At 36.3% G+C, this 14260-nt stretch overlaps 1 protein-coding gene across 1 annotated transcript in view; it reads right to left on the minus strand.

Moving 5' to 3' along the window:
- Window positions 1-14260, minus strand: part of ROCK2 (Rho associated coiled-coil containing protein kinase 2) — a 164217-nt gene that overhangs the window by 96481 nt on the left and 53476 nt on the right. The window contains exons 2-3 of the mRNA XM_038006572.2: window positions 13090-13171; window positions 11973-12073 (exon numbers count right to left, since the gene is read on the minus strand). Of these exons, the coding sequence (XP_037862500.1) occupies window positions 11973-12073; window positions 13090-13171 (183 nt within the window). The remainder of the gene's footprint in view (window positions 1-11972; window positions 12074-13089; window positions 13172-14260) is intronic.

Below are 14260 nucleotides of genomic sequence, written 5' to 3' on the forward strand. Positions count from 1 at the left end.
AAAAGTGGGGACACTACTATCCACTTTACGAAAATGAAAATGATTAAGAGAGTACTCTGACCAATTTTACATCAACAAATAAAATAACCTAGATAAAACAGACAAATTCCCAGAAACACAATATCTACCAAGACTAACTCAAACAAAAAACCAGAAAATATAATTAGACCTACAATTAGTAAAGAGATTGATTCAGTAACCAAAACTTTCCTGACATAGAAAAGCTCTTTACCTAATGGCTTCACTGGTGAGTTCCATCAAATATTTCAATAACATCAATCATTCTCATACTTCTCCAGAAAACTGAAGAGGAAGGAACACCTCCTAACTCATTCTATGAGGTCAGCATTACCCTGATACCAAGGGCAGATAAAGACATCACAGTAGTCCCCTCTTACCCTCAGGAAATATATTCCAAGACCCCAGTGATTATCTGAAACCATGGAGAGTACTGAATCCTACATATATTGTTTTTTCCTATACATACATATCTATTATAAAGTTCAATTTATAAACTAAGCACAGTAAAAATAAAGAATCATAAGAACAGGCCAGGAGCAGTGGCTCACGTCTGTAATCCCAGCACTTTGGGAGGCTGAGGTGGGCGGATCCCCTGAGGTCAGTTTAAGACCAGCCTGGCCAACATGGTGAAACCCCGTCTCTACTAAAAATACAAAAATTAGCTGGGCATGGTGGCAGGCGCCTGTAATCCCAGCTACTCGGGAGGTTGAGGCAGGAGAATCGCTTGAACCCAGGAGGTGGAGGCTGCAGCGAACTGAGATCGCGCCATTGCACTCCAGCCTGGTGGACAACAGCGAGACTTCATCTCAAAAAAAAAAAAAAAAAAAAAAAAAGAATAAGAACAATTATAACAATATACTTTAATAGAAGCTATATGAATATGGTCTCTCTTTCAAAATACTTTATTGTATATAATATTTTCAGACTTTGGTTGACTGCAGGCAACTGAAACTTTGAAAGCAAAACTACAGGTAAGGGCAGCTGACTGTACAAGAAAACAAAACTACCAACCAGTTTCATTTCTGAAAATTAATAGATTCTCAACAAATTACTAGCAAACTGAAATCAGCAGTATATTAAAAGGTTTGCACATCATGACCAAGTGTGATTTATTCCTAGAATCCAAGGATGGTAAAAATGTGAAAATCAATGACTGTATTAAACCACATTAACAGAATAAAGGGAAGCAACACATAATCATTTTAATTGAGGGAGAAAACACATTTCACAAAATTCACCACTCTTCTTTTCTTTTTTTTTTTGAGACAGAGTCTTGCTCTGTCACCTAGGCTGGAGTACAGTGGTGCAATCTCAGCTCACTGCAACCTTCACCTCCTAGAGTCAAGCGATTCTCCTGCCTCAACCTTCCTAGTAGCTGGGATTACAGGCGCCTACTACCACGCCCGGCTAATTTTTGTATTTTTAGAAGAGACGGGGTTTCACCACCTTGACACGGCTGGTCACAAACTCCTGACCCCAGGTGATCTGCCCGCCTCAGCCTCCCAAAGTGCTGGGATTATAGGCGTGAGCCACCGGGCCGGCCTCAACATTCTTTCATTATTTTAAAAAAGAAAACACTCAACAAACCAGGAGTAAAAGAAAACCACCTCAACATAATAAACGACTATGTGAAACACCCAACGTGAATATCATACTCAATAGTGAAAGTCTGAAAGTTTTTCCGCCAAGATAAAGAACAAAAAAGGCTTCTGCCACTTCTAGTCAACACAACACTGGAAGTTCTAGCCAGAGAAATTAGATAATAAAAAATTAATAAAACTACCTTTGTCCATAAATGATTTATGATCTTTTATGTAGAAAATCCTAGTTTCCAACTCCCAAAAAATGTATTAGAATAAGTAAGTTAGGCAAAATTGCAGCATACGAAGTCAACACTCAAAAGTCTATTATATTTCTATACACTAAAAATAATCTAAAATGAAAATTACAAAAACAATTCCATTTACAATAACATCAAAAAGAACATTTAGGAATTAACTTAATCAAAAGAGACATATAATAAAAACTACAAAACACAGCTAAAAAGAATTAAAGAAGACACAAGTAAATGGAATCCAGTCCCCGTTAACAGACTGGAAGACTTAATATTGTTAAAATGACCATTACCCAAAACAACCTAGAGTCAATGCAAACCCTGTAATTCTAATGATGTTTCTTGCAAAAATAGAAATAGAGGAAATAAGTGAAAGTAAAACAGAAACTGTTATTTTCATTTTCTTAATTGATCTAACAAATAAATTCGTTCAAAATAGTAACAGCAACAATATATTCAGTAGTGTATGCTTGTCTGTATGTGTACTGGTGTGTGTATGTATGTATACATATATCTATATGCACAAAATGAATAACAGCAATGATAGATGTAAGAGGAGGAAGGAATTAGGATTATTTTGTTATTATAAGGTATTTTACACCCCCTGTGAGGTGGTACGCTGTGATTCGAAAGTGGACTTGAATAAACTGTGAGTATATTTTATTTTTTCATGTTTTTATTAATAGACTTTATTTTTTAGAACAGTTTTAGGTTTACAGAAAAACCGAATAGGGTACAAAAATTTACTCTATACTCCCTGTCCCCTTCTCTTTTTCAGTTTCCTCTAATATTAACATATTAGAGGAATGCATTGGTGTAGTACATTTGTTACAACTCATAAAGCAATATTCATACATTGCTATTAACTAAGTCCAGAGTTCACATTAGGGTTCACTATTTGTGCTATACAATTCCATGGCCTTGGCAGACAAAATGTTATGTATCCACCAGGGTAACAGACAGAATAGGTTCACTGCCTTACAAATCCCCTGTGCTCTACCCATTCACTCCTTCCCAACCTTCTGGCAACCACCAATCTTTTTTTTCCCCATAGCTTATAGGTTATTGGGGTACAGGTGTCGTTTAGTTACGTGAGTAAGCTCTTTGATGGTGATGTGTGAGATTTTGGTGCACCCATCCCCCAAGCAGTATACACTGCACCCTATTTGTAGTCTTTTATCCCTCACACCCCTCCCATCATTCCCCCCAAGTCCCCAAAGTTCACTGTATCATTCTTATGCCTTTGCGTCCTCATAGTTCAGCTCCCAAATATCAGTGAGAACATACGATGTTTGGTTTTGCATTCCTGAGTTACTTCACTTCAACTAATAGTCTCCAATCTCATCCAGGTCACTATGAATGCTGTTAATTCATTCCTTTGTATGGCTGAGTAGTATCCCATCATATACACATACCACAATTTCTTTAACCACTCGTTGACTGATGGGCATTTGGGTTGGTCCCAAGATTCTGCAATTGTGAACGGTGCTGCTATAAACATGTGTGCAAGTATCTTTTTCGTATGACTTCTTTTCCTCTGGGTAGCAAGCACTAATCTTTTCTGCTTCCAAAGTTGTCTTTTTCCAGAATGTCTTATGGAATCATAGAGCATGATTTACAGACAGGATTCCTTCATTTAGCACTTAAGGTTCCTTTCACAAAACTTTTATTTTTTAATTGACAAAAACTGCATATATTTACGGTGTTCAACGTGTTGTTTTGAAGTAAGTATATGCTGTAGAATGGCTAAAACCAGCTAATAAACATGTAAGCATTACCTCACATACTTTTAATTTTTTGTGTTGAGAACACTTAAAATCTATTCTCTTAGAGATTTTTCAAAAATACATTATTAACTACAGTCACTATGTTGTACCATAAATCTAACTTATTCCTTCCATCTAACTGAAATTTTGTATCCTTTGACAAAGATCTCCCTAGCTCTTGGTAACCACCATTCTATTCTCTACTTCCATGAACTCAGCATTTCTGGATTCCACATATAAGTGAGATTATGTGGTATTCTCCTTTCTGTGCCTGGGCTAATTTCACTTAACATAAGATCCTCCAATAATCAATTATTTATATTGTTCCAAATGACAGGATTTCTTTCTTTTTGTAAGGCTAAATAGTATTCCATTGTGTATACACACCATATTATCTTTCTCTATCCATTGTGAGGCATTTAGGTTGATTCCGTATCTTGGCTATTATGAATAATAATGCTGCAATGAACATGAGAATGCAGATACCTCTACTAAAGACTGATTTCACTTCCTTTAGATATATACCTACTAGTGGAATTGCTGGATTGTAATGGTAGTTTTATTTTATTTTTGTTTCTTAAGACAGAGTCTCACTCTGTCGCCCAGGCTGGACAGCAATGGCGTGATCTTGGCTCACTGCAATCTCTGCCTCCTGGGTTCAAGCGATTCTCCCACCTCAGCCTCCGAAGTAGCTGGGATTGCAGATGCCTACCACCACGCCTGGCTAATTTTTTGCATTTTTAGTAGAGATGGGGTTTCACCATGCTGGCCAGGTTGGTCTCGAATTCCTGACCTCAGGTGATCCACCTGCCTTGGCCTCTCAAAATGATGTTAATGCCACTGCACCCGGCCGGTGGTTTTATTTTTAATTTTCTCAGATATGTAAATAAATATTTAAAACTCTAGGGCAAACACTAAAAAAAAGCAAAAAAAAAAAAAAAGTATACAAACACTAAAAAAAGCAAAAAAAAAAAGTATAAACAATCTGCTAAGAAAGGAGAGAAATGAAATCACATTAAATGATCAATTAAAACCACAAAAGACAGAAAAAGAATGGAAGACAAAAATAGGAACAAGAATATAGGCAACAAAAGAAAACAACAACAAATATGGTAATAGTAATTCAACTATATCAACAATCACTTTGAATGTCAGAAGTCTAAATGGACCAATTAAAAAACAGAGATTGAGTGAATCAAGAAAAAAGACCCAACGATATTTTGTTTACCAGAAACTCACATTAAATATAAAGACACATATAGATGAAAAGTAGATGGATGGAAAAAAATATATACCATAACACTAATCAAAAGAAAGGAGAAGTAGCTATGTTAATTTCAGATGAGCAAACTCCAAAGCAAGGAAAGTTACCAGGGATAAAAAAGGGCATTACTTGGGAGGCCGAGACGGGCGGATCACGAGGCCAGGAGATCAAGACCATCCTAGCTAACCCAGTGAAACCCCGTCTCTACTAAAAAATACAAAAAACTAGCCGGGCGAGGTGGCTGGCGCCTGTGGTTCCAGCTACTCGGGAGGCTGAGGCAGGAGAATGGCATAAACCCGGGAGGCGGAGCTTGCAGTGAGCTGAGATCCGGCCACTGCACTCCAGCCTGGGCAACAGAGCGAGACTCCGACTCAAAAAAAAAAAGGGCATTACATACTGATTAAAAGGATCAATTCTCCAAGAAGACATAACAATCATCAATGTGTTATGTGTCTATCAACAGAGTATCAAATTACATGAGGCAAAAGCTGATAGAACAGCTAGAAGAAAGAGACAAATTCACTAACATAATTGGAGACTTTGACATTGCTCTATCAGAAATGGACAGATCCAGCAGGCAGAAGACCAGTTAAGAATATAGTTGAACTCAACAATACCATCAACCAAGTGGATATAACTGACATCTACAGATTACTTCATCTAACAACAGCAGAATACACATTTTTCTCAAACTGTCATGGAAGTTCACCAAGATACATCACATTCTGGGCCCTGAACCACACTGTAACAAACTTCAAATAGAAATCATACTGTGTCTACTCTCAGATCACTATGAATTGAAACCAGAAATCAATAACAGAAAGATAACTAGAAAATTTCAAAACATGTCGAGATTAAACAACATATTTCTAAATAACTCTTGGGTCAAAGAAGAAATCTCATGAGAAATTAAAATATATTTTGAAGTAAATGAAAATAAAAACAGAACTTTTCAAAATTGGTGGGATACAGTGAAAGCAGTGCTTAATGCATATATCTAAAATCAAAAATCTGAGTTTCCAACTTAGGAAACTAGAAACAGAAGAAACAAATTAAATTCCAAGTAAGCAAAAGAAAATAAATTTAAAAAATTGGAGCAGAAACCAAGGAAACAGAAAACAAGAAATACAGAAAAATCAATGAAACTAAAAGCTGGTTCTTTGAAAAGACCAGTAAGATTGATAAGCCTCTAGCCACGTTGGCTAGAAGAAAGAGAGAGAATAAAAACTGCTAATATCAGAAATGAAGGAGGGAAAACCACTAAGGATTCCACAGACATTAATAATAATAATAAGGGTCCGGGTGCAGTGACTCACGCCTGAAATCCCAGCACTCTGGGAGGCCAAGGCGGGCGGATCACCTGAGTTCAGGAGTTCTAGACCAGCCTGGGCAACATGGTGAAACCCCATTTCTACAGAAAAAAAAAAAAAAAAAAAAAATTTAGCCATTCATGGTGGTGCACACCTGTAGTCTCAGCTACTAGGAGGCTGGGGTGGGAGGATCACTTGAGCCCGGGAGGCAGAGGTTGCAGTGAGCTGAGACTGCACCACTGCACTCCAGCCTGGGCCACAGAGCAAGAACTTGTCTCAACGAATGAATGAATGATAATTCCATGCTCACAAATTTAATAATTTAGATGAAATGGACCAATTCCTTCAAAGACATAATATGCCCAAACTCATACAAGAAGAAACAGACTTACTGTTATTAAATAAATTAAATCAATAGTTATTAACCTTCCAAAACAGAAAGCATGAGGTCCAGATGGATTCAACAGTGAAAAGTACCAACTATTAAAGGAAGAAATTATCTATAATGTATTTTAGGCGATAGATGTAGAGGGAATATTTCCAGAATCATTCTACAAGGCCAGCAAAAAACTTGACAAAGATATTACAAGAAAACTACAAATCAATATCTCTAATGAACATAGATGCAAGAATCCTCAATGAAATATTAGCAAATCAAATCCAACAATGTATTATGTGGTGTAAAAGAATTATACGCCACAACCAAGTGGGATTTACTACAAATATACAAGAGTGGTTCAACATTTCAAAATCAATTATTGTAATCTATCACACCATCAAGCTAAAAAAGAAAAATAGATGATCATATGATAGATGCAGAAAAAGTATTTGACAAATCCAACACCCACTCATGATTAAAAAAAAAAAAAAAAAACCCTCAGTACATGAAGAATAGAGGAACTTCAACTCGAGTATCTATAAAAAATTTACAGCTCACTTCATATTTACTGGTAAGAAACTAGCTTTCCCATTAAGATCAAGAACAAAAGCAAGGACATTTCCTCTCACCAATCCTTTCCATTATTGTACTGAAAGTCCGAGGTAATGCAATAACACAGGAAAAGGAAGTAAAGCGTATACAAATTGGGAAGGATCCATGTGATCACTTATGTAGAGGATTCGAAAATTTCCTGGAACAAGTCATTATACCAAGTTGCAAGATAAAAGGTTAATACACAAAAGTTCATTGCTTTCCTGTAGATGAGCAATGAAAAAGTGGAATTTGAAATTAAATTCTGTATATGAGCAATGTATATGAAATTAAATTCCTGTATATGAGCAATGAAAAAGTGGAATTTGAAATTAAAAACACAATGCCATTTACATTAAAGCACCTAAAAAAATAAAATAGGCATAAATCTAACTACATATGTATAAGATCTATAGGAGGAAAACTACAAAACTCTGATGACAGAAATTTAAAAACTAAGCAAATGGAGAGATAGTCCATGTTCTTGGATACGAAGACTCAATGTTGTCAAGATATCAGTTCTTCAAATACTTATTTTCAATCCAATCATAAAAAAAATCCCAGAAAATTATTTCATGGATATTGACAAACTGATTCTAAAGTTTATATGGAGAAGCAAAAGACCCAGAATAGCCAACAAAACATTAAAGAAGAACAGTCAGGTGCAGTGGCTCACACCTGTAATCCCAACACTTTGGGAAGCCAAGGTAGGCAGATCACTTGAGCCCAGGAGTTTGAGACCAGCCAGGACAAAACAGCAAAACCACATCTTTACTAAAAGTACAAAAATTAGCCAGGAGTGGTGGCATACACTCGTAGTCCGAGTTACTCAGGAGGCTGGGGTGGCAGGATCACCTGGGCCCCGGAAGCAGAGGTTGCAGTGAGCCAGGATCACACCCCTGCACTCCAGCCTGCGCAACAGAGGAAGATGCTGCCTCAAAAAATAATAATTAAAAATAAATAAGGAAGAACAAAATGGGAGGAATGACACTATCCAATGTCTAGACTTACTATAAAGCTACAGTAATCAAGACAATGTGATATTGGTAAAAGAAAAGACAAATAGATCAATGAAACAGAACAGAGAGCCCAGAAATAGACCCACATAAATATAGTCAACCGATCTTTGACAAAGGAGCAGAGGCAATACAATGGATTGAACAAATGTTGGAATAACTGAACATCTACATGCAAAAAAAAAAAAAAAGAATCAACACCAGACCTTATATCTTCTAGAGGACAGCATAGGAGAAAACCTAAATTATCTTGATTAGAGCAATGGCTCTTTATATATAGCACCAAAGACATAACCCAAGAAATAACTGATAACCTGAACTTAACTAAAATTCAAATTTTCTACTACTCAAAAGACAATATCAAGAGGATGGAAGAAAAACCAAAGACTGGGGGAAAATATTTGAAAAAGACACATCTGATAAAGGTCTATTATCCAAAAGAATTTGTTATACAAAGAACTCTCAAAACTCAGTAATAAAAAAAAAAACAACCCAATCAAAAAATGCGCCAAAGACCTGAACAGACATTTCATCAAAGAAGATATACAGGCCAGGCCTGGTGGCTCACACCTATAATCCCAGCACTTTAGGAGGCCGAGGTGGGCGGATCGCCTGAGGTCAGGAGTTTGAGACCAGCCTGGCCTGCATGGCAAAACCCCATCTCTACAAAAATATAAAAAATAGCTGGGTATAGTGGCAGGCATCTGTAATCCCAGCTACTTGGGAGGCTGAAGCAGGAAGAATCGCTTGAACTCAGGAGGCAGAGGTTGCAGTAAGCCTAGATAGCGTCACTGCACTCCAGCCTGGCAACAGAGACTCCGTCTCAAAAAAAAAAAAAAAAAAAAAGAAAAAGAAAAAAAGAAGATATACAGATGGCAAATAAGTATTAGAAAAGATGTTCCACATCATATGTCATCAGGGAAATGTCAAATTAATAAGGAGATACCATTAAACACCTAATCAAATAACCAAAACACCTGTTTTTTGTCAGTTATAACACTGACAACACCAAACGCCAGGGAGGATGTAAAGCAAGAAGAATCCTCATTCATTGCTGGTACGAATGCGAACTGGTACAACCACTTAAGAAGACAGTTTGGCAGTTTTTTAGAAAACCAAATACACTCTTATCCTATGATCCAGCAATCAAGATCCTTAGTATTTAACCAAATGAATTGAAAATCTATGTCTACACAAAAACCTGCATATGGATGTTTATAGTGCTTTACTCATAACTGCCAAAACCTGGAGGCAACCAGGATGTCCTTCAGTATGTGAATGGATAAACTTCGGTACAGCCAGACAACAGAATATTGTGTAGTAAAAACTAATAATCTAAAGGATCACAACAAGACATGGAGAAATCTTAAATGCATATTACTCAGTGAAAGATGACAATCTGAAAAGGTTGCATGTATGATTCCAATTACATGACATTCTGCAAAAGGTAAAACTATGAAAACAGTAAAAAGAGTAACTACCAGAGACTTGGGGCTGGGAGATGAATAGGCACAGCACAGAGGATTTTTGGGGCAATGAAAATACTATTTATCATAGTATAATGATGGGCATATACCATTGTACACTTGGCCAAACCTACAGGATGTACACCACCATGAGCAAGCCCTAATGTAAACTATGACAATGGGTGATTATGATATGTCAATGTAAGCATCAGTTGTAACACATGTACTCTAATGAGGGATGCTGACAATGGAAGTGCCTATGCATATGCTGGGGCAAGGGGTATATGGGACATCTCTATACCTTCCCTCTCTATTTTACTATGAATCTAAAATTGCTCTTCAAAAAATTAGTCTTTTTATGAAAAAAGAAAAAAAAAAACAGGGGAACAGGGCATCTAGAATAAATAAAATATTACAAGTATGCTCCATCAATTTTTATCAATTTAGGAATTATATTAAAGCAGTCCCAAATTTCTTTACTACTTTAGGTAGTCTGATCACTAATTACTCTTGCCTGGTTACAATTCAAGGAAAATGATTAATTCAGACAGTACTGTTAAGCAACTATTTCCTGTGTTCTTCACACTCAAGTACTATATTCTGGTTCAATTTCACTTCTATCTGGCCAATGATCTTTCCCATTGATGATTTCTGGATTTTGGCTCATCACCTAAAATCATCCTCATTATACTTCAGGTTTAACTCATTTGCAAAATTATTCAACATGCCACCATTGCTCCCATACAAGTCATTAAAATGTTTAATAGGAGGCCAGGCGCGGTGGCTCACGCCTGTAATCCCAGCATTTTGGGAGACTGAGGTGGGCGGATCACCTGAGGTCAGGAGTTCAAGACCAGCCTGACCAACATGGAGAAACCCCATCTCTACTGAAAATACAAAATTAGCCGGGCGTGGTGATGCATGCCTGTAATCCCAACTACTCGGAAGGCTGAGGCAGGAGAATTGCTTGAACCCGGGAGGAGGAGGCTGCGTTGAGCCAAGATCACACCATTGCACTCCAGCCTGGGCAACAAGAGTGAAACTCCGTGTCAAAAAAAAAAAAAATGTTTAATAGGAGAAGAAGGACCCTGAAACCTTTCTTGGAGGTCTCTGTCCCATGTACCATCCATGCTTTCACCAGCCTCCTTAGAATAAAACTAGTACATTAGTTATAAAGCTTGCCTACCCATACAATTATTACTGTGCTATTTCATCATATTATCCTCAAGTGTCAGACTTCTCCAAAAGAATAATATTCTTCTTATGGATATGTATTACATAAATTGCACTACCCTGATCTACAAGTCCAATAAACCTATCAAAGAAAGGCCCAGTGAGGTATCTTATGCTTGTACTCCCTGCACTCTGGGAGGCCGAGCAGGTAGATCCCTTGAGTCCAGAAATTCAAGATCAGCCTCAGCAACATGGTGAAACCCCATCTCTACAAAAAATACAAAAAATGAGCCGGGTGTGGTGGCACATGCCTGTAGTCCCAGCTACTTGGAGGGCTGAGGTAGGAAGACTGCTTGAGCTCGAGAAGTCAAGGCTGCAGTGGGCCAAGATTGTGCCATTGCACTCCAGCCTCAGTGACAAAGCAAGACCCTGTCTCAAAAAAGAACAAAACCAAAAAAACCCAAAGAAAGAAGCAATGAAAGAAAAAAAAAAAGGTCTATCATGACTTGTTCTTAACAAAATCCATGCTGGCTTATAATGATCACTACTTTTCTCAGTGCTCCATCAAGAGGGGTAAACGCTGTAGCGTGAAGAAGAGAATGTGACTCTAATTTAAATATAAGGACAATAATAGAGGAGTTTCAAATACTCAGGTGATGAAAACAGGGATATGAGATTAGGAGGAGTTCCTAAGCTAGTAATATAAAGGTAATGGTTACTGTCAACATTCATAATATTTGCAATTGGTACCACTTTGGCCTGCGAAAATAAATTTCAGATTTAATTTCAGTTATTAAAATTTATCTGTTGGGTTTCTTATATATCTAAATAAATCTCAGTTCCTTAAGCAGATGTTTTTAATCTGAACATTCTAAATAAAAATACAACAGTTCTGGTGGAATACTAACTGCTAGGCAGATCACATGTGAAGCTATATTGGCCTTATTTTCTACATTGTGTTTCAGAGCTGGAACAGACCCAGAGTAGACAACAAAGGCTTCCTTTTATAGATGAGGACACTGACCAAGATCATGAAGCCACCTTCTGGCATGGGTGGGCATAGAAATTAGATCTACTCAGCTGCTATTGATAATGCGTCACAAAACCATGATGTCATAAAGAACAATAAGAACAAAACAAATACTTTCTTACCAACTGCACTTCACCAAAAGCACCTCTTCCAATAACTTTTACAACATCATAGTCTTCTGCCTTCATCTGTAGACCTCTGATTTTTTTCACAATTTTCTCATCTACCATAAAAAGATCACCATACTTATATCAATCATATTTATAAATATTTTAAAATAATCAACATAGTTATAAATATATTTTTGTTTCAAGAAAAGACAGTTTTTAGCTAAACTTGCCAGTTTTTAAAGGCTGTTAGTTAAAAATCTAAGATATACGTTAACCTTAAAGAACCAAAACTCTCTATGGTTTATTAACACATATAAATGAACACCACTGACTGCCAAAAAGTAGCAGTTACAGCTATTCTGTTTCTGATACTGTTGCTTAGCAAGTTAGATGATAGCTGACACAGTGATGACCCAAGCAATCCTGGTGTGCACTCTGAATCATGGCAGAAAGTTGCCATGAAATTACTTGCAAGGCTAATCTTAGTAATGAATTTTGATGGCCTACTTCTCTGAAAAGTGGTAATCATACTGTATATATAGTAACTACAGATAAGATTGTTTAATTGGGAAAATACCTCAGTCTCTGCCAATTTCAAAGTAAAGAGCTTACTGTGATGATACAAAGTATATATTAATTGTTTTGAGAATTTCTTATTCTTGGAATTCAATTTCATTTACTTCTGCATTGCAACATTAATACTGGCAAATATTAAGGTTACCAAACACATATGGTAATAATAGTTATCACATTATTTATTATTAACTAGTCTGAAATGTCCACAATTACAGAAGCATAAAGCTTATTAATTCTCTGGGTAATATTAAGTCTTGGAATTGTAAATATTAATTTAAAACTTCTCTTTGAACTACTATAAATAGCCTGTCCTAAAATAGCTAGTCTTAATAATGTATTTCAAAATTTAGAACTTTATCTGCTTTGCATATTGTAATTTGGTTCTGCAATTGCTTTAAAAATAAAAGTAACAATTTTTGAATAAATCAAATGGTAAGCAAAAGACTTAAGTTTAATAAATAAGTTGATTAAATCAATAAATTTATAGGCTAATAACCAATCTCTTATCAAAAGTACAATTATAAGATCAAATATGAAGTTCAAACATACTTACATCTATTTAAGAAATTATCTATGTTCTTGTTTTTTCTCAAAGCAGGAAAATCTAAATCAAGGACCAAGGAATTTAAGCCATCCTGTTAAGAAATAAAAAGAGGAAAATATAGTTTTTACAATTTCCAAGCATTCATTAAAAAAAGTCTTTTAATTTTATGTCATTTTCACCAGAAAAATGCCAACCCACTTTGATATGACAGTGTCCATTAGTTCCATATCCAACGGCTTTAACCAGTTTCCTAATCTCTGTCAGAGAATATTAGGACTGACCCTATCATGTTTTCCTGTGTTCTTTCAGCCAATAGAAAAATGTCATTTCAAAACATGTATCTATTATTATTTTTGCTAGTCAGATGTCTCCTTTTCTCTCTTCAAATGGCCAGTCAAATTTCATCAGGTTTTGACTTTAAGAAATACAGCTACACTAAGTTCCCTCTTACTAAACCTGCATTAATGTTGTGCCTAGTGCAGATTAAGAAGATAAAATCCAAAAATAAATGACACCATCCTTACCCTCTGGGAGCTCAGTCTCAAAACTAAATTTCCTCCAAAAACAACAACAAAAGGATGATGCATTGTCTGGATTTCTATTTTTTCTTTACGTTTCTGTATTTCCCATATTTTCTACAATGAACATGCATTAAATTTATAATAAAAACAGAAAAAAAACTATATACATATAATGGTGGAGGTGAAAAAACTCACCAGAAAGTAACTAAGTTTCAAATTACTCAACGGAAATGCTTGTGAAGGTAGCAGGATTTCTAAAACACTATCACATACATTGTCTCAACGCCAAGTAACTTTGTGGAAGGTAGAGGAAACATCCTCAATTTAAAGATGAAGAAACAAATTAAGGCACAGAGAAATTACATTACTTTGATTTCCTCAGGGTCACACTGTTAGGAAATGACAGCAGCAGCATACAACCTAAATCTTAGGCGGTCCAATAGACTTAACTCATCCTTCTAGTCTCAATGATCAGACTGACACGTTGCTAAAAGAAACAATGGGAGCCTGGGAGGGTAAACAGGGAAGCTAGAGGATTGCAGAAAACGAAACAACAATAAAAAGAAACTTTTAGGGGACTTGGATAGGTGGAAAATACAGGGAAAATTACACACAAAATTTAGAAAGGTAATCCAGGTGGGTGTGGCAGCACACACCTG

Source organism: Chlorocebus sabaeus, chromosome 14, assembly GCF_047675955.1.
Source record: "Chlorocebus sabaeus isolate Y175 chromosome 14, mChlSab1.0.hap1, whole genome shotgun sequence".
NCBI lineage: Eukaryota > Metazoa > Chordata > Mammalia > Primates > Cercopithecidae > Chlorocebus > Chlorocebus sabaeus.